The sequence below is a fragment of the Cherax quadricarinatus genome, chromosome 66 (assembly GCF_038502225.1).
Source record: "Cherax quadricarinatus isolate ZL_2023a chromosome 66, ASM3850222v1, whole genome shotgun sequence".
In the NCBI taxonomy this organism is placed as follows: Eukaryota; Metazoa; Arthropoda; class Malacostraca; order Decapoda; family Parastacidae; genus Cherax; species Cherax quadricarinatus.
This window is the reverse complement of record NC_091357.1, coordinates 14,117,802-14,140,070: the sequence shown is the minus strand read 5'-3', so window position 1 is coordinate 14,140,070 and position 22,269 is coordinate 14,117,802. Positions and strand designations below refer to the sequence as shown.

General features: G+C 40.0%; 1 protein-coding gene across 2 annotated transcripts; it reads left to right on the top strand.

The window, feature by feature from the left end:
* Positions 1-1,812: 1,812 nt before the first annotated feature.
* On the top strand, positions 1,813-11,196 carry LOC128704103 (rRNA-processing protein UTP23 homolog). 2 transcript variants are annotated; one of them, XM_070099110.1, is made up of 6 exons: positions 1,813-1,939; positions 2,706-2,842; positions 3,961-4,066; positions 6,017-6,143; positions 6,481-6,627; positions 10,609-11,196. In XM_070099110.1, exons 2-6 carry the CDS (start codon positions 2,723-2,725, stop codon positions 10,832-10,834), a joined length of 726 nt encoding a protein of 241 aa, XP_069955211.1. In that variant the 5' UTR covers positions 1,813-1,939; positions 2,706-2,722; the 3' UTR covers positions 10,835-11,196. The 2 variants fall into 2 exon arrangements, with proteins under 2 accessions (XP_069955211.1, XP_053655107.2); XM_053799132.2 differs by having other exon boundaries at positions 1,814-1,950.
* Positions 11,197-22,269: the final 11,073 nt, after the last annotated feature.

Here is a 22,269-nt window from a genome sequence, read left to right as displayed (position 1 = left end):
TTCATACATATTTTCTAGTTACAGTATTATGAGACTAAAAGCAAATTTTTACCAATAAATCCCTTTTCCTCACTTTCATATACACTGCTACATGCAGCATTATGATGTATAAATATTCTTTATGTGTAAAGTAAAATGACACAAGTGCAACTAATGTGACATTTTATTGTGGCAACGTTTCGCTCTCCAGGAGCTTTGTCAAGCCAATACAAACAGTATATGGACACAGAGGGTATATAAAGGCTCAGAGTGAGGTGCAATACTAGTGAGGTACCATTTCGTTGTTCACTAGTGGTATTATTATTATTATTAAAGATTCGCCGGTATTCTCCCGGCCCGGGCCTTTTCCAAGTGGTGGCCCGGCCTTGGCTCCTTCTTTAGGGAGTGTCTGAGACCTAAGTGTCTCATGGGAGGAGGCACAAGTACCTCCTCATCTTTGGGACCAACTGTCCCCAGGCCTAGCCACAAGCTAGGCCTCTCTGGTCTGCCATCCCCGCCCCAAGGGGGCTAATGGGAATGACAGTCTTATGAGCTAAAGGCTCGGGCTCAGGCACCTACCCTACCCTAGAAGGGTTAGGCATGGTATCGATCAGTGGTAGTAGTAGTAGTGACAATATGGTAGAGCAATTAATTCGTACATGAGTAAAAGGATATAAAAGCTATTACTTGGGTAACATAAAAATAGGTTGGACAAATATAGACTGGATAGAGAAGGCCTTTTTCAGTGTTCACTCTCTGTAATGTGCTTTGTGTAGTATAACAGAGGAGACTATGTGATGGCAGGGTTTACTGTTTTCAGGAGGATTCTCGCTAAGACTTCAGAGATGGTGAGGCTGCCGTTGTTTTGTTTAATTGTATTCGAAACAGCGATCAGTGCTGATTCGAGGCACTTGCGTCTGCGGAAATTAGTTTCTTTGATCACTAATTGGGCGTATTTTATACCTTTCTTGCACAATTTATCCTACTGTACAACTATGATATAATTACTATCCTACTGTACAACTATGATATAATCCTTAGTGTTAAGTAGTCTGTAAGCGATCGACACCATGCCCAGCCCTTCTAGGGTAGGGTAGGTGCCTGAGCCCGAGATTTCAGCTCACAAGACTGTCATTCCCATTAGCCCCCTTGGGGCGGGGATGGCAGACCAGAGAGGCCTAGCTTGTGGCTAGGCCTGGGGACAGCTGGTCCCAAAGATGACGGGGTACTTGTGCCTCCTCCCATGGGAGACTTAGGTCTCAGACACTCCCTAAAGAGGGAGCCAAAGCTGGGCCACCACCAGTGGCCCGGTGGTCTGGTGGCTAAAGCTCCCGCTTCACACACGGAGGGCCCGGGTTCGATTCCCGGCGGGTGGAAATTCCGACACGTTTCCTTACACCTATTGTCCTGTTCACCTAGCAGCAAATAGGTACCTGGGTGTTAGTCGACTGGTGTGGGTCGCATCCTGGGGGACAAGATTAAGGACCCCAATGGAAATAAGTTAGACAGTCCTCGATGACGCACTGACTTTCTTGGGTTATCCTGGGTGGCTAACCCTCCGGGGTTAAAAATCCGAACGAAATCTTATCTTATCTTATCTTGGAAAAGGCCTGGGCCGGGAGAATACCGGCGAATCTTTAATAATAATAAGTCTGTAAGCCAATAATGTTAAGTTGGCCCATAATGCCTAGGCCTAATAGAGGCTCTCTTTGCATTGCAACCCACTATTGTAAATACAAAATCTCAATGTACTGTTTGCAAAGACAAAATAAATAAATAAATAAATAAATAAACCTACTCACTTACTAACATATCTTACTCGTACATTAGGAGGTCGGGTTCGATACGGCATGAACGCTCTGTTGCCCTTATAAACCCAACAACAACCCAAGAAGTTTTCCACTCAGGATTTAACCCGAGTCCTTCATGTTGTAAGAGGAAGGCACAACCCAAGCTGAGAGTATATTATTGGTAGTAGCCACCATTGTTTGAATATTGTTCATGAATGTTATTATTAGTTATTATAATCATGAATGTTATAACGTTTATCATGTGGCTATGAAAGACCTAAATGTTTTTGGCCATATTGTAAGGTGAATTACATCCATGTAGCTGTGGATTTACTTCTCCTCAAGGGAGGTTCCTTGACGCTGGTGAGGGGCTCTTGATCTAGGGATCAAGTTCCCTGAATTGAGCCTGAATACCTTCCATCCCTCCCCCCACATGCGTTGTATAATCCTAAGGATTTAGCGCTCCCACATGATTATAATAATCCTCAAGGGAGGTTCCTTAATGTTGGTAAAGGGCTTTTGATCCAAGGAATTGGACTTACCCTGCCTTTCCTTGACTCAGTCCTGATTGCCTTACATTTCCTAGGTGCTGTATAATTCCTATGCATATACATAAGAATTTGGATATATTTTCTTGGGTGTATTACATTCACTGTATTATTTCCTACAAACTCTGATTGTATATACAGTAGTTGCTGTAGTCATGGTGCCATGGAAAATCACTAATTATTGATTTACTTAATATTTTAACCAAACTGTAAGATAAACATTGGCTACTATATTCATTGTAGAGGAATTAATATAACCTAACCCAGCATATTAGGTCTCAGTACTGGCTGTGTGATTTATTATATTGATGGATGGGATCTTGAGAAATGCATAGCATGTGCACTTTGAATCAAAAACTTATTGAGATAATTTCTTTTAATTTTTCAGATAACTCTGGTAGAGCAATGAAAATCAAACGCTATAAAAGAGTTCAACATGTGCTAGGATTTTTTAAAAACAACTTTGGCCTACAACCACCATACTGTGTATTGCTGGATGCTACTTTTTGTGGAGCTGCTTTAGAGGTAAGCAATTTCTGCATCAATTTGACATTACAGTATATACATACCTCAACAAAATAAAAATCCGAGCCTAATATTGTATCTACAATGTATTAATTTAATTTGACTAATCTTTGCAAGTTGCTGCAATCAGTGCATCTATTAGATAGAGGAATAGATGTATATTTACCTTAACATTATTAATACAAATATATAAAGATTTTATTTTGTTAAATCTCACATGCAATTGAACCTCATTCATTTAAGTTAGTTGGAACTAAGAGCTTTTCATTAGACTGTATATTCTTAGTTATGCATTGGAGCAATAGTAATATCACAGAGCATGTAATTCATCCTTCTCAAGTGAAAAGATTTAATGTTAACTGGTGACCAGTAGGAACTAGTGACATCAACCACTGAATTAATGTTTCAGGATGTGTAGAGCACAGAATGAAGTGTAACTACTGGTAATCATTACAGGCATACAAAGGTGACACATGATGGTATAGCAAAGGCTAACTTAGTAACACTATAATACTTTATTTCCAAAAGTACTGATGTTACATGGCATTGTTAGGTCAGTTTTCTTGTCACCATTATCAAAATTAGTTTCGTTCCCTTCATGGAGCATCAGTAACTCCTAATAAAAGGAATGTCTCAAGATAAGCAGATTGAACAGGAGTGCATAGTATTCTGAGGATAAATTAATGCTCTTACTTCATTAATGGAAAGTAAATATTACAGTGGACCCCCGCCTAACGATATTATTTCAATCCAGAAGTTTGTTTGGGTGCCGTTATAGACCGAATTTGTTCCCATAAGGAATATTGTGAATTAGATTAGTCCGTTTCAGACCCCCAAAAATACACCTACAAAAGCACTTACAAAAATACACTTACATAATTGGTCGAGTTGGGAGCTGATCGTTAGGCGGGGGCCCACTGTATATTAGTACTCAGTAGATATGTTGTGGTTTAAAGGGACATTTGAATTGTGATGTCCATGCACATCTGGCAAGATAATTATTTAGGTAATTAGTGATGGCAAATGTTTTCTACCTTATTGGGAAATGGATGGTGAGGTTAAAAAAAAAAAAATAGGTAGCATGCATATACAATTTGTGTTTTATTTTTTATCCACAGGTTAAAGTAAAAATCAGCGAGCAGATTCCAAAGTATTTAGGAGCTGAGACTAAATTAGTTACAACACAATGCATCATCTTGGAGGTAGAAAAAATGAGTAAAATAAGTAAGTATTTGTATATTCATGAAGTGTTCGTTATGTTATGAGTACAATATATTGGTTTTGAAACCTGTCACATCGTTCCTTATTCTAACCAAGCCTGATTGCCTCCCATTTCCCTTGCACTCTATGACTCCCATGAGTTTAGTACTTTTCCAAGATTTTTTTTTTTTTTTTAACAAACTGGCCGTATCCCACCAAGGCAGGGTGGCCCAAAAAGAAAAAACAAAAGTTTTTCTTTTTAAATTTAATAATTTGTACAGGAGAAGGGGTTACTAGCCCCTTGCTCCTGGCATTTTAGTCACCTCTTACAACACGCATAGTAATACAGCGGAATCTCAGTATACAACCAGCTCCCTACTCAAACAAAGCTCAGCACTTGACCAAACAAATACGACCTGCCATAACTTTGCTGTAAACTATTTCGTGTTTCTTCACATATTTTTTTTTTTTTTTGTATTATGGATTTGTATAAATAAGTCACCATGGGGCCTACGAAGATTAGTGATAACAGCCAACCAAACAGAAAATTGGTTGGGAAGAACTTGTTCGATACTCAAACGGAGCAGCACTCAAACAGCCTTCTGGAATGAATTAAGGTCGCATACCAAGGTTCCACTGTAATAATAATAATAATAATAATAATAATAATAATAATGTATAACAAACCCTGGCCAAGTACTGAACCTTTTGGAGCTTCACTGATGTGTTATTCTTTCACTTACTATAAGGACAGTAATTACAGACTTAAAATGTGAGGTTAATGTGGTTTCAGATGTGGTAGCATACTGTATATATATGAATATTAACATAAAACGTTAATTAAAAGATTAAAAGAAAAATAATGTAATACAAAGTAGGAATTGTCACAGTTGCATTTTGACAATAACGTGGTGCTTTTGTGAGATACTGAAAAAACATTGAAAAGGTTGGTAGATGAATTTGGGGTGGATATGCAAAAGAAGGAAATTAACAATGAGCATAGGAAAGAACAAGGTGACAAGAGTAACAAAAAATTTAGGTAATGAAAGACTGGATATCAAATTGGAAGGATGGACTGTGGAGAAAGTGAACGTGTTCAGATATTTGGGAGGGTGGCAGATGGGTCTAAGAATAAATGAGGTGACTCAGAATTGACAAGGAAAAAAGGTTGGTGTTCTGATGCATCTGAGGTAAAAAAGAATGTTCTCCATGGAGGCAAAAAGGAAAATATATCAGAATATAATGGTAACAACACTCTTATAAGGGTGTGACGCATGGGTTTTAAATATTGCAGTAGAATGCTGGAAACAGCAAAGATGCTGTGTCTGAGGGCAACGTATGGTGTGAATATTATGTAGAGAATTTGTATTTGGAGATTAGAAGGCAGTGTGAGGCTATTAAAGCTATTATCCAGAAGGCTGGGAGAGGTTATTGAGGTGGTTTGGAGATTAAGAGAAGATGGAGCAAAATAAGATGACATGGAGGAGGTATGTATCTGTAGTGGAAGGAAGGCAGAGTAGGAGTTGTCCTAAGAAAGGTTAGGAGGAGGGAGTATAGGAGGTTTTGTATGCGAAGAGCTTCAACATCCAATGAGCATGTCTGATCGTGTTAGATATTAGTGAAGGCAAGTGTTTTTATGACTTGACATTATGTTAACGTGTGAGCATGGTAATATTTATGAATGGATTCAAAGCAAATACAGTGCTTGCTCTCTGAAGGAGTGGTGGGGGATATTACATTTTTGAAGGGCATCCAGGTTGTAGTGTCAACGTCCCTTCGGCAAGATGGTGATGGAATGAGTGATGGTGAAAGTGTGTTTTTTGGGTCACCCTACCTTGGTGAGAGACCGCTGGTGTGTTAAGAATTTATGAATACACTAACCATGTACGTGTAATTTATTTTTAAAGGGCACCTCGAGAGTATTCTGTCTCCTTATTGAGGAATATACCGAATCTTTATATGTACATTTTTCAGGTTCAAAGTTACGTGGTGCTTGGATAGTAGTAAAGCAGTTTCCAGTCCATAAGTGTGGACATGAGAGTAGCCCTGTTCCAGCTTTTTCCTGTATTAAGTCACTTCTCAAGAAACGCAACCCAGCTAAGTAGGATTTTATAATTATAACATATTTATTTTTTGTATATTCTTTGAGTTACACTTGCAGTGAAGACCTTTCCTAGTAAAATATTTTGTTATATTATTAGGCATCCACTGCACCAAAGTATTGAAATACTTGGAAGAATTTTACTCAAGGGATACTTAAATATACATACATATATTTACAGCAATTAAATGAAAAAATCTTGATTTTTTACATAAAATGTGTGTGGTGATCTTGGGTCTTAAGTACTAAAAGTATTTTCCAATTTTGTGTATTCAGTACTAACATAAAAAGTTAAAGTGTTATGTATGATTTATATAATAAGAGGTTTTTATCTTAGGTATATTGTCGCATCACAAGATAACGAGCTTCGGCAGCGTATTCATAAGTATGTGACTGGTGCACCCATTCTGTACCTTCATCGTAGTGCACCTACTTTGGAGTATCCCACAGAAAAGTCCCAAGCTATGGCTAAGAAGTCTCTTAAGTGAGTACATTATTCACCTTAGTACTCAAGTATTCAGTTTAAAAAGAAATCTGAATGTACCTAAAGCATAATACAGTACAATAATCCTCCAAATTCATGAGCTTCCTTCAATTACCAAACAGTTTTGCTGATGGTCAACCAGCAAATATGGTTCAACTACTTGTTTTTCTAGCTGCATGGCTGTCTCTCTCTACTTAAGGCAGTAATGACCAAACAATAATATATTAAAGAAATATTGAGTCTGAAACACAAAATGAATTCACTTCTTAAACATAATTTGGTGTGCAAGCTTAGTATTATTTCTCTAAAAATTTTAATCACAGCAACCATCCAGGGAGGTACTACTGTCCTGCCAGGTGACTGTGAAACAGAAACCTGTAACTGTTTTACATAATAGTAGGATTGCTGGTGTCTCTTTTCTGTTTCATAAACATGCTGGATAACAGGTATTTCTTGCTACTTCTACTTACACTTAGGTCACACTACACATACATTTTTTTTTTTTTTTTAACAAGTTGGCCGTCTCCCACCGAGGCAGGGTGACCCAAAAAGAAAGAAAATCCCCAAAAAAGAAAAATATTTTCATCATCATTCAACACTTTCACCTCACTCACACATAATCACTGTTTTTGCAGAGGTACTCAGAACACAACAGTTTAGAAGCATATACGTATAAAGAGAAACAACATATCCCTCCAAACTGCTAATATCCCAAAATCCCTCCTTTAGAGTGCAGGCATTGTACTTCCCATTTCCAGGACTCAAGCATATATATACACACCCCTCTGGGTTTTCTGCTATTTTCTTTCTAGTTCTTGTTCTTGGTTAATTCCTCTTATCTCCATGAGGAAGTGGAACAGAATTCTTCCTCCGTAAGCCATGCGTGTTGTAAGAGGCGACTAAAATGCTGGGGGCAAGGGGCTAGTAACCCCTTCTCTTGTATGAATTACTAAATTTAAAAAGAGAGACTTTCATTTTTCTTTTTGGGCCACCCTGCCTTGGTGGGATATGGCCGGTTTGTTGAAAAAAAAAAATTGTACTGTTACAGTGGAACCTCAGTTTTTGTAAGCCCTAGTGTGTATGTAAAACTAGTTATTCTCTATAAAATGTATTTTTTGTTAATATTTTTGGGTGTCTGGAACGGATTAATTGGTTCTGTTCCAGACACCCAAAAATATTAACAAAAAATACATTTTATAGAGAATAACTGTAGTTTTACGTACAAACTAGGGCATACAAAAACTGAGGTTCCACTGTATACACACAAGGTGGCAGATAGGCAGGAGATATTACACCTCACTTGGTTTTGTCCAGTGTATTTTTATATTAAAATACAGTAAACCCTCTCATAATATGACAGTCATCCTCATGTAAATCAGCGCATATCGTAAAACAGCCTCACACGCAATTTCCAATTTGTCAGTAGAAAACATTCACTAACATTCCCAACAGCCCTACCCCTCTTTCACATTTGATGCACTTATTATTATTACTACTACTACTACTACTGTACTGTATTATTATTAGGTATTCCAGAAAGGTACCTTTAAGAGGTTGCTTTAATTTTTTTTCCTCCAGTTTTTCAATATTATTGTGCTCGTAACTCTTAGGGGTGTTAATGATGCAGTTTTATAACTGTAGTGTAAGCACGCCTCTGGCAAGACAGTGATGGAGTGAATGATGGTGAAAGTTTTTCTTTTTCGGGCCACCCTACCTTGGTGGGAAACGGCCGCTGTGTTAATAAAAATAAAAATATAAATAAACTATTAGGCCTCATCCAAACAGCTTCAAGTTTTCAGCGTTTGTGTATGGTAACAGTGACCAAATTCTTGAAACTGTTAACATGTTCACATACCCTGTGACCAAAGTTGTTGAACCTGTACCCAGCATCCTGGAATAGCTTGTATAACTTGCAAAATCCTCAGTGATGTAGCTTCATATGTTCATAAAAGGAGCAAAAAATACTACAGAGAATGAAATTCAGATGTGTAGGTGTAAAATAGTGATATTTTTATTCATGTTAAATAAATTTAAGTTCATCTTTTCAGAACAGCTTCAGTATTTGATGAATGATGTATTTTAATATAGGTACTATCCTAGCCCTAAGTTTTATTTGCATGCAAGCAAATTTATTGATAATAGTAAACTAAACTTGGAATTATTGGAATCTGTGCCATAACTAGAGAATGACTCATCTAATTGGCTTCAAATTTTCATTCTGCCATTTAGTGGCATTAGTCTCAATTTGCACTTTAACAGAAAATACAGTGATATTCATTTTTTATTCAGTAATTAACAAACACTTCTGACTGGCTTAAAAATGTTATTGACAATGCATTTTATAAGATTTGCCAATAATTTCAACTATACTTCTATGAAAGCAGATTTTCTTAAAAATATAAAAATAAAATATTTTTTGTATAGGATTGTTGAGAATTTAAAGTAAAATCTAAACAGGTTGTTGAGAATTTAAAATAAAATCTGAATAAGAAAGCAAAACTAAAAAAATAAGTTTAAATAGGATAGGCTTTCCTATTTTTGGAACATTTCTTGGCAACATTTTTCATTTTTTCTCCAAAACTTTCATTTATAACTCAAGGATGCTTAATTAGATTGGCCTCAGATTTTCAACAGTGTTGTACTGTATCTAGTGGATATACGTGGATGCCATTGTTCCTTCTATATCTACCGTAATAGTAGTTTGGGTTTTATATGTAGCATGCCTACAGATGATTGAAGCCAAATATTGTGTATCACTTAATAAGAAAAGGATTGTAATTATAGTTTGATAATTTTTTTGGTTCATTGGGCTTAATTGCATTGCATATTTTTGTTTGTAATGACACCAGATTTAACCCTTTCAGGGTCCGTGCCGTAGTTCTATGGCTTTGAGTTGAGGGTCCAAACCATAGATCTACACCATGAGCTCAGCTCACTCCGATAAGCTGTGAGCGGTATATTTTTGCCTAGATATGAGAGAATACATTTATGTGGTATGTGTGCACTACATAAAACAAATCCTGCAGCATACAGTGCATAGTGAGAAAAAACTGAGACCGTAATTTTCGATTAAAACAGCGAATTTGCAGTGTTTTTTTGTATGTTTTTCATAGTTGTATTTGCAATTTCTTGGTCTCACTTTATAGATTGGAAGATATATTACAGAAATAGAGATGATTTGAAATGGCTTGAAACTGAGCTCAAAGTAGTGGAAATGTTAATTTTTTGCCTATGTTCAAAAGTAAACAAATGATCTCACACGTCTAATATACGCAGCTGGTGGGTCTAATATATGTTCACAAATGTGGTGATATTATTTATACAATTATTGCAATATTGCATAACAGTAAATCTTCTATTTTTTGGTTTGAATAAAAATTCATTATGTTAATAAAAAATCAAAATGGAATTCATTTGTAAAGCCTGAAAACATAACTAATGAACAGAGGAAATGTTAGTTTAGTGCCAGGAATGCCTGCATTGTTTATTCTGGACCCTGTTTTGAAATTGGAATATTTTGAAATTTGCATTAAATTGGCCAAATTACCAAATTCCAATCACTTTATTTTGTAGTTGAAACAGTTGACGTGGTGATTTCTTGTACTCAATCGATAGAATAGAAGTAATACTGGCGAAATAGCTAAGAATTTGGTTGACTGGAATAATGTAATTGGCCTAAAATGGGAGTCAAAGTCGGCAAAATTGCCAATGCATAAATATCGCTGACACATCAAAATTCGCGAGGGCGTAATTTCATCAATTTTCCATGAAATTTCGTACTTTTTGTTTTATTACCTTCAGAAAAAGATTTTCTACCATTTCATAAGAAAAAATAACAAAATTCTTTTTTGAAAATTCTTGGACTCTGGTGCACACTTGGAAATTTGGCCTCTGGGTCCTGAAAGGGTTAAAAGCCTGTTTCTTAACTGAACTACTGTATTATAGTTTAATTTCATTTTAACTTTAATATTATTATTCCAGAATGCTCACAGCCCATGAAAAAAAAACTTTAAAGTGTCTTAAACGTCAGTATATTGGAAACGATGATGAACCACCACCACAAAAGAAGAAGAAACCCAAGAATCCAAACCCTTTATCCTGTAAAAAGAGCAAGAAAATTAAAGAATCACAGCAACAAAATGTGGTGGAAATTAAAGGAATGAGAAAAAGGCATAGGAAAAAGAAAGAACGTGTAGAACTAGCCTAATCATATGTTGAATATCTCGTGTAATGTTGACTAGTATGGTGCCTGCACTCTAAAGGATGGTTGAGGTTGCAGTTCAGAGGCTCAAACTGAATTGTGATATCAGCATGCTTCTGGCAAGACAGATTGAATGATGGTGAATGTGTTTCCTCTTATATTTTGGGTTCCCCTACCTTGGTGAGAGAGGGCTGGTATGTTAAAAAGCCTTGATTAGTTAGATATAATCAAAACTAAGCACTAAACCACGAGGGTCATACAGGGCTTGATTAGTTTGATAATTGGTTAAATATTCTAGAATACAAATGCAGATAAATGTTAAGGTTTTAGGCACCAAAATATTTGTATTAATATATTTACTGATGGTAGTATGCTTTTTTTTTTTAATCCAAAATTCAACTATGATATCAGCATTATATATAAAATTGTCATAAGATAATGTAGTGATTTTTTTTAAAAAGTTGGCTGGCCATTTTGCACTTGTGCATGTGATTCAAAACACAAATTTACCATTACTACTATAGTTGTACGTATTTCCAGAAGTACACCGAAATTACATTTCCAATAATTCTTAGAACACTAATATCTTTACCCATCTTTCCAAGTGCAGGCATTGTATGTGCCTCTTCTAGAACTTGAGTCCAGCTAACCAGTTTTCAGGAATCCATGCATGTTGCCTTACCCCCATTTCAACTTCATGTCAAATTTTGAAAAATGCTAGTCTACTGAGATCAAATAGGCTCACCCATTGCCTGCTGGTTGTTCAAGCCCTTTCTGGAACATCCTCAACAGCACCTTCCATCCACCCTCTCAGTCACTGCATCACGTATCCCTGAACATGATACGGTCAGGTTTCTAGGCCTTCTCTTTGATCGTAGGTTATCTTGGAAACCTCACTGAAGGCAACTTGTCACAGCCGGCTGAACCTTCTTAAAACCCTTGCTCATCTTTCATGGGGAGCTGATTGTTGAACACTCCTTTTATTTATTTATTTTATTTATTTATTCATTAATTTGAACATGATACAGAGAAGTACAAAGGAATACAGTTATTAAAGTGCAACATGCCAAAGCCCCTTGTATGCAGAGCATTATGGGCAGGCTTAAAATTAACTTAAGATTAACTAAGCAATGATATATTCAATGGTAAAAACATTATTGCAAACAGATAACAATTTAGCACAAATGAGTATTACAAAGACAGGTCATATGGTCATTTACTGTGTTGCTGTGCATTCAATAGAATGGAATATTCTTTTAGGCAATGTAATTGCCTAAAAGGTTAGACATTTATGAGATACAATAATGAAAAACATTCCATTGGGTCACAGGTTAGACATTTATGAGATACAATAATGAAAAACATTTGTGAGATACAATTTATGTGATACAATTATTCAGTATTTATTTAGTTGTGGGTGAGTAAGTGATTTTTGAGAAAAGACTTGAATTTATAAACAGACAGTGTTTCTTTTATATTCACAGGTAATGAATTCCAGATTTTAGGGCCTTTTATGTGCATTGAGTTTTTGCATAGCGTGAGGTGGACACGAGGAACATCAAGGAGTGATCTGTGCCTTGTGTTATGGTCATGTGTTCTGTTGAGGTTGCTAAGGAGACGTTTGAGGGGAGGGTTTATATCCGAGTTAAGTGTTCTATGTATGTAGTAGGTGCAATAAAATGTATGGATGTTTTGTATGGTGAGTAGGCTTAGAGTTTTGAATGTTGGTGGAGTGTGCTGCCTGTAGTGGGAATTTGTTATCATTCTGACTCCACCCTTTTGTTGGGTAATTAATGGTCTGAGATGGTTTATTGTTGTTGAGCCCCATGCATAAATTCCATAGGTGAGATAGGGGTAAATAAGTGAGTGATATAGGGCCAGGAGGGCTGACTGTGGAACACAGTACCATATCTTCGATAGTATGTCTATGATCTTGGAAATTTTTTTGGAAATTTGTTGTATATGTGTATGAAATTTGAGTCTATTATCAAGGTTGATTCCTAAGAATTTTCCCTCTGTGAATTTTGTGATAGGTGATCCGTTTATCATTATGTTAAGAGGGACATCTGCAGCTCTGTTTCCAAACTGAATGAAGTAGGTTTTGTCAATGTTTAGAGTAAGTTTGTTAGTCCTCATCCAGGTAGATATTTTCTGTAATTCGGTATTTACAGTATTGGCTAGCGTGACTGGGCTCGGGTGAGAGAAGACTTATGTAGTGTCATCTGCAAATAGTGTGGGTTTGAGTAGTTGTGATGCATTTGGTAGGTCATTTATGTATATGAGAAAGAGAAGAGGGCCTAGGACACTTTCCTGTGTGACACCAACTGTAATTGGCTGTGCAGAAGAGTTTGCCCCGTTTGTGTACACATATTGGCTTCTGTTGCTGAGGTAAGACTTGAGGTAGTTGAGGGAGTGCCCTCTTATACCATAGTGCAACAATTTTATATGGAGCAAGTCATGGTCAACTGTATCAAAAGCTTTACGTAAGTCAATGAAGATCCCCAGTGGGACTTCTTTTTTCTCTATTGCAGTGTATATGTGTTCTAGCATGTGTAAAATAGCATCCTAAGTATTTTTATTAGGCCTGAACCCAAATTGACAGGGGTTGAGTATCTTGTGGGAGATGAGGTAGGAATAGATTCGCTTATGAATTAATTTTTCGAAGATTTTAGAGAGAGGGTGTAAGTTGGATATTGGCCTATAGTTATTCAAGTCTGTTTGGTCTCCTCCTTTATGGATTGGGGTGACCCTTGCTATTTTGAGAATTGTAGGGAAGGTAGAGGATTCTTTGGATTTATTAAAGAGTGTTGCAATGATTGGTGATAGCACTTGTGACAATTTTTTGTATATAAAGGGTGGTAAGGTATTTAAATCTCCTGTCTTGTTTTTTAGTGTGTTGATAATAAGGGAGACTTCAGTAGGGTTAGTCGGAGCTAGGAACAGTGTGTTCGGGTAGTTGCCAGTGAGGTAGTCATTGGGTGGGGTATCAGAGCTTGGGATTTTATTGGCAAGGTTTTTTCCTATAGTGGAGAAGAAATTATTGAGTCTGTTTGCTGTTTCAGTTGGTGGGAGTTGGGGTTCATCTGGTTTTGTTAATTCAATTTCTCTATTTCGTGATATCTTTTTTGTTCCTAGAATTTCTGATAGGGTTTTCCAGGTCTTTTTTACGTCACTTCGTAAGTTGGATAATCTGTTCTCATAATACAACTTTTTAGCCCTTCTTATCAGGCTGGTTAGGATTGATGAGTAACGTTTTGTTTGGTCTCTGGTTATGTGACCCATTCCGTACTGTTTTTCATATAGGTGCTTTGTATTTATGGATTTGAGGATGCTGGGTGTTAGCCAGGGACTGTTCAGTAGCTGTCATCTGTTTAGTTTTTTTTGAGGCAGTGCTTGTTATAGAGGTATTGGGTCTTTTTTAGAAAATTATTAATACATTCGTCAATATCTGTATAGATTTCTAGCTCAGTGTGCCAGTCACTGTTTGTCACTGCTGCTGTGAAGTTATTAATGGCTTGCCTGCATTCAGCCCTCAGTTTATCGAAACTCAGTTATGGTGACCAGATCTATTCAGGGGCCTCTCCTGCTACTCTCTCTAGCCTTAATCCCATCCATCACCAGGGATTACATTTATGCCTCGGTGCTTTTTGCTCTTTCCCTGTTAAGAGCCTCTATGCAGAAGCGAATATTCCATCCTTGTCCGATCACCACGATGCCCGTTGCCCTCGCTACTATGTTCGCTCTCATGATCTCCACAATCCTTCCATATATAGAATAGTCACCGATGTTAGTAGACATTCTTTATTTGTTCGTTGCCCCTGTTTGCTCCATCCCTTTTCTCTTCGCCTCCATTCTCTCTTGTCTTCCCTTCAGTTACCACCTTTCTATGTTCATGTAGCATCTCACTTTTCCCTACCCCCCTGGAAAGTTCCAGCTGTTCAAGTCTGTTCTTTCTCACTCCCTTGCACAAAAGCCTGACAGCCTACAGTAGCTTCCCGCTCTTTTTCTTGACCACTTCCGCTCTCATTCTCATGCCATCGCAGTGTACACAGATGGCTCTAAGTCTTCCGATGGCGTTGGAATGGCAGCAGCGTTTCCGGACAGTGTCGTGCGAGGGCACTTCCTATCCTCGGCTAGCATTTTTACTGCTGAATTGTATGCCATTCTTGCAGCACTTATCCGTATTGCATCTATGCCTGTGTCATCATTTGTGGTTGTTTCAGACTCCCTTAGTGCTTTACAGGCTATAAAAAAATTTGATACACTTCACCCCCTAGTTCTCCATATCCAACTTTGGTTACGCCGTATCTCTACCAAGCGTAAAGATATTGTTTTTTGTGGGGTCCCTGGTCATGTTGACGTACAGGGCAATGAACAGGCAGACACTGCTGCAAGGTCAGCAGTACATGACCATCCAGTTTCACTATTTTGCTGTAATAGCTACCTACCTTCACACCTGTTAGCAACAACATTGATCTGATCTGCTCAATAACAAACTTCATTCTATTAAACCGAGTATAGGTTACTGGCAATCTTCTTGTCATCAGCGTCGAGGTTAGGAGACTCTCTCATCTTTGCATTTGCCACGCTCGTCTTACTCATGGGTATCTCATGGAGAGGCACCCTGTTCCTCTCTGTGAGAACTGTCAGGTTCTAGTATCGGTTAGCCACATTCTGTTAGACTGCCCTCTCTATCAACTAGCACGCAGAATTTACCTCCAGCGTCGTCTCCGCTCTGCTGCTCTCTCTTTACCTTCCCTTCTTGCTGATGGATCCTCCTTTAATCTGGACTCTCTCATTGACTTTTTGACAGCTGATTTACTCCACAAACTCTGATGATGATACCTTTGGTACTCCCCTCAGCCTTTTCTACCTCAATCTCTTGCTATGCTCTACCCCCACACTATCCACTGCCCCGCTGTTCTCCGTAACCTACTAATCATCCCTCTCCCTTTTGCCACCCAATACCCTCGCTTCCTTCCCTGCCCTGCAGCGCTGTATAACCCTTGTGGTTTAGTGCTTCTTTTTTATTATAATAATAATCAGTCACTGCATTTATAATTTGGTAAATTCTTGAACCATCTCAGCAAATTTGTATCTTTAAATAATACCTTTCATACGACTAGTCTTCTGATTTCTTCACCTCTTCATTCTCTACATAATATTAATGCCAGATATTGATATTTGACATCTAAAACACATTTCCACTGCTTCCAGCATTTTTCTTTAACATTCAGAGACCATGCATGCCTCACACCGATACAAAAGTGGTCACTACTGTACTGTGGAATTTTCCCTCTTTATTGCATTCATTAATAACTCTTCCCATAGACCACCTCACAGGTTTCTTATTGTCAGTGATGGTTTTGATTAATGAAATGGGATCTGACAGCCCCTTCCTTGGATCAAGCCTGATTTCCTCTCATCACTAGATGTTATATGATCCTTTTGGGTTTAACTCTCCTCTTTTTTATCACCCTCTTTCCTCCTTGCCTAATGTTCTAGACCGACACCTTTCATACACATAAGGAGTGAATACACTACAAACATCAAAATACACTCGCTTTATGCACTCCAGTCTGATGTGCAATTGTAATTTGCTCAAACTTTTAATCTAATCATCTTGTACTTTGTCTGAGTTCAGTTACAAGCTCCTGAGTTTCCACTCTTCCATCAGCCTTTGGAACTTAACCTTCACCAGTAAAGAACAAATGTGGCAAATCCTTCTTCATATTTTTCATTATCACTGAGCTAACACCTCTCTAACACACTTTAACCCAGTGTCGGCACGTTTACATTTATGTTGGGAATTATGGGGGAGTACTAAACCCATAGGGATTATACAGCACCTGTGGTGGGGAAGGGATGGAAGACATTCAGGCTTAGTTTAGGTAACTGGAGCACAGATTATTATTATAATCAAGGGGGAAGCGCTAAACCCGGAGGATTATACAGCGCCTGGGGGAGATGTGGAAGGCATTCAAGCTTAATTCGGGGAACTGGAGCATAGATCCAATTCCCTAAATCAAGAGCCCCTCACCAACATCAAGGAACCTTCCTTGAGGGGACTGGAGCACAGAACCGATTCCCTGGATCAAGAGCCCCTCACCAGTGTCAAGAAACCACCTTGAGGGGTTATGTTGCAAATACCCTTCAGGGGAGGTTTCTTGATACCAGTGAGAGGCTCTCGATTCAAAGAGCTGGAGCTGCTCGCTTCTTCCTTGGATTGAATCTGGATACCTGACTTGTGGGTTTGGCATGCCCGAGTGTAATGTGCCGGAAAACTTTAGTAAATGTTTAGATACAATATATTGAATCTTAAGAGAAGCTCAAGGTTTGGTCGTTTCTGCTCAAGCAGACATTTCGTGCCATGCTACTTTACAATTTGATTATATTCAAGGAAGATGTTAAACCCATAAGGGCCATTCACTGCTATATGACAATGCATTCATAATAAATTATTATTCCTCAAGGGACTTGATGCTGGTGAGGTATTTTTATCCAAGGAATTAAGACTTGTCCCACACTGCGGGGGCTAAATGGAATTAAACCTACAGGTTTAGCTAACCTTCCTAAATACAATAAACTTGGTTCAGCATAACTAAGCCAAGCAAGGACTCCCTTTGACGCTGAAGGGCTCTTCATTAAAAATTCGAGTATCAGTCTTTGCTCAATCCTAATAACCTACTGTTCTCCAGATGCTCTACGTCTACTGGTTAAGCACTTCCCTGGGAGCACAACAATAATACATTATCCCCCTAAATTTTTAGCTCTACCCTAAATATTTCTTGTAGGGAGGTGCCTTGATGCAGGTTCCTAGGTAGGGGAAAGGGTACCGGGGTCCATCCCATTCCGTTGAGGTTCTTGGCGGTGGCGTAGTTTGCCATGGAATCTGGATTGCCTGGGGATGCCCTGATCCCTCCCCTTTTGGGTGGCTTTGGGTGTCTCTCGGGCGATGGGTGTATCTCTGGAAGCCACCTTTCGGATTCCGGGGGTGGTGGCCGAAGGAGGTATGCTTTGTGGCGGATTTCCGGCCGCCCTCTCTTTTGTCCACCGAGGTAGCTCGGCAGATGTGAGGTTGCTATCCCGGATTGCCGGTTTACTGGCATGATGGGTAGGGTATGGCACGGGTTCCATGCTGCATCTGCGCTACTTGCGGTGCTGAGGTCCTCTTGGGCGCGGAGGGAGATTTCTGTCCCTTTCATTCCTCCTAGGAACTATCCCTCCCTGGTCCCCCCTTTTTTTATTCTTTTTTTATTTTTATTTTCTTTACTTCTTTTTTTTTTTTCTTAAAAACAAAAAGAAAGAAGCAACCTAACCATGGCAGCCCTAGTCCATGAACCTGCTACCCCCGGGCCCCTTCTTGATACCGCACACCGTTCTGATCCCGCCTCGTCTTTGGACCACTCTTCGGACACTCCTCATGCCTCTGTACCTCTTGCCGGTGCTGTTTCCTCACCCGCTTCAGGTACTGAGGCCTTGACTGACTCCTTCGATTTATCTGACCTTCGCTCTCCTCTGACTATGCTTCCGGCCTCTCCCTCTACGGTGCGGCAATTTTCGAATCGCCGGCCCGTTCCATGTCGGACCAACTCTGGTCCCACGCCTAAACGACAACGACAATTACCTGCTGATGATACTTCTCCACCTTCTCGTTCTTCTCAGAAAAGATCGACACGTCCTTCACTACCTTTCCACGCTCAGTTTCAGACTGCACAATGGACTAAATTCTTCACTTTACGACCGACTTCCTCTACTGCCTATCTTTCTGACCACAGTATTGGCAAGGCACTCCTACGCCATGTTGGTAAAGATATTTCTTTTCATGCTCTTAAGAGCGGTATGCACATTGTCACCGTACAGAATGCTACCCAGGCTCATGAGCTTTCTTGTCTTTCCCATATCGATACTGTTCCTGTAACTATTGAAAAGCATCATTCCCTCAATTCTTGTAGTGGTACCGTCATTCTGCCCCATACCATAGTTCAACAAAATTTCCAGACATGTGGCACTGACATTCTTGAACAGCTGGAACTCCAAGATCTTCCAATCCTCAAGGTAGACACTTACGTTCTTCCTGCCCGTGGGCAGAGACGATACCCTAGCAATGTGGCTCGTTTAACTTTTGACAGCCGTGAACTCCCATCCTCAGTTTATGTAGCAGGACATCGGTTACAAGTTCGAAAGGTGATCCCTACACCGCAACAGTGTAGAAATTGCTGGTGATTTGGCCATCCAGCGAAATATTGCAGATCTATCGCCGAATGCCCAGTCTGTGGTTCCGATGATCATTCTAATACGTCTTGCAATCGACCTCCCTCTTGCCTTAATTGTCATGAGGCTCACCCTTCGTACTCTCGCCGTTGTCAAGTCTACTTAAACGAGCGGGAAATCCATTACCTCAAAGAGGCAGAAGGTCTCCCTTATGCCATGGCAGTTTCTCATCTCCGCCTCCAAGGGAGACTACCTCGTGTTTCTTATTCCCGTGTTTCAAAACGTCCCCCCACTTCTGGTATCCCATCTTCTGCACCCACCTCTGTGGTTACCTCTCCCATAGTCACTCCTGTAGCTAATTCTTTTGCTGTCCTTGGCTCAGACGTCCCTACTTCAACGTCTCAGTCTGATCTCGCTTCTTCGTGTTCTCTCACAAGCCTCAGTAGCGACGAGATCTCGTATGACACCTCCTCCCAATCGTCCCTTTACTTCTCAAAAGTCAAAAAAAGGTCCGTTAACACCTCCTACCCATCTTCCACCTCCTCATTTTCCCTTCCCTGTCTCTGTACCTGGTTCTCCCCCTCTCACTGGCTCTGTTACAAGTGTAGAGGTTCACCCTCCTCCTCATACTGTACCTTCCTCCCCTGTTCCCTCCCAAGTTTCTTCCTCTAATGCCACCTCCCAGGTTTCTGCCTCTTCTGTCCCCTTCCACGCTTCTCCAGTTCCCTCCACCCTTTCGCCCCCCCCCCTACCTTGGTACAGTCCATTACAGTTCCAATCTTTACTCATCCTCCCCCTACCATTTCCAATATCGTCTCCCATACGACGTCTCTGAATTCTGAAACACTTGAAGCAATCTCTGAATATATTACAGAGACCAAACCATCAATGGACACTGATCCACCCTCCGCTCCTTCTCTCTCCTCTACTCCATCTGCGCAACTCTTCTTCACAGCGCACCGTTCCTTTGCTGCTTGAACGTTTTCCACTGCCTCCGCATGTGGACTTTTCTAACCCCTCTAGTCCGTAGGAACCCTTACCTGCGGATTTCAGGTATCTTTATCATTGCCAATCATGGCCTATTTACAGTGGAATATACGCGGCCTCAGGGGTAATCGGGGTGAGCTTCAGATGTTACTCTCCCAGTTTTCCCCTGTTGGTGTTTGCTTACAGGAACCAAAATTACACTCTGCTGTTATCTCTCCCATCTCAGGCTATAATTTATTGTATTCTTCAGATCCTTTTCCTGATGGGACCTTTAATGAAAGTGCCTTTCTACTCACTGATATTCCATACCATCAGCTATTTGTTCGTACTTCGCTGCATTACACAGCAGCCCGTATCCACTTGCATAGGTGGTATACGCTCTGTTCTTTATATCTCTCTCCTTCTCGGGCATTATCTATTCCGGATATTGCCTTTCTTGTTTCGTCATTACCACCACCGATTCTGTTACTTGGTGATTTTAATGCCCACCATTTCCTCTGGGGGGGTCTCACTGTGATTCCCGTGGCATTCAGTTAGAGGCTTTTCTTGCCACCCACCCCCTCCATGTTTTAAATACAGGTACTCACACCCATTTTGATCCTCGGACTCACACTCTCTCTTGCATCGATCTCTCAGTCTGCTCTTCCTCCGCCACATTAGACTTCACTTGGTCTGTTCTTCCGGACTTACATGACAGCGATCATTTCCCAATCATTCTTACTTCCCCTTCATATTCACCACCTCTTCGCATCCCACGCTGGCAATTTGATCAGGCAAATTGGAACCTTTACTCACACCTAACTGTTTTTAGAGAGGTTCCTTCTTCGTCCTCCATCGATGAACTTTTACACCTCTTCTCGTCCTCCGTTTTAACCGCAGCTTCTCATTCTATACCCCAAACTTCGGGCAGGCATTCTCAGAAATGCGTGCCTTGGTGGTCTCTTGCTTGTGCTCGTGCAGTACGTTTGAAACGCTCTGCATGGGGCAGGTACCGGTACAATAGAACCACAGAGAGACTTCTTAATTTTAAGCATAAGCGTGCAATCGCTCGCCGTGTCATCCGTGACGCTAAACGCACTTGCTGGCGAGATTATGTCTCCACCATCACCTCTGCTTCCTCTATGAGTGCAGTCTGGAAAAAAGTACGAAAACTGAGTGGTAAATATTCTCCTGACCCGGCTCCTGTTCTGCGGGTTGCCGGTGTTGATATAGCAAACCCACTAGATGTTGCCAATGAAATTGGCAATCAACTGGTCCGTATTTCTCAGGGACTCCATCTATGCCCCTCATTTCTTTCCTCAAAGTCTGCCAGAGAGTTAGCACCCTTGGACTTTTCTTCTCTCAGAGAAGAACAGTATAATGTGCCTTTTACACTTCAATAACTGGAGGCAACACTCTCAGCTTGCCGATCATCGGCAGCTGGGCCCGACGACATTCATATTCATATGCTACAACATTTACATCAGTCAGCCCTTGCAATCCTATTACGCCTTTACAATCTTATTTGGTCACAAGGAGTTCTTCCACAGCTGTGGAAATCTGCCATTGTTCTCCCTTTCCGCAAACCAAGCACTACGGGACATGAAACCTCCCACTATCGTCCCATTGCTCTTACCAGTGCAGTTTGCAAAGTGATGGAACGCCTAGTAAATAGAAGTTTAGTGTGGTATTTAGAGAGACACAACAGTCTCTCCACTCGTCAATATGGCTTTCGTAAGGGACGTTCTACCATAGACCCCTTATTACGCTTGGATACGTATGTTCGTAATGCCTTTGCGAATAGCCACTCAGTTATTGCCATATTTTTTGACCTTGAGAAGGCATATGACACAACTTGGAGGTATAATATTTTAGCCCAAGCCCACTCCTTAGGCCTTCGAGGCAATCTACCATCCTTCCTTAAGAACTTTTTAACTAACAGGCATTTCCGTGTTCGGGTTACTAATGTGCTCTCCCCGGACTTTATCCAAACTGAAAGTGTCCCCCAGGGATGTGTTCTGAGCACAACACTTTTTCTCCTTGCTATTAATGATTTGGCCTCTAGTCTTCCATCAAATATTTGGTCATCACTCTATGTTGATGACTTCGCTATTGCCTGTGCAGGCGCTGAATGTCACCTGATTACAGTTTCTCTCCAGCATGCAGTCGACCGTGTTTCCAATTGGGCCACCACACGTGGGTTTAAATTTTCCAGCACTAAAACCCACCAAATTACTTTCACTAGACGCTCTGTCAAATCC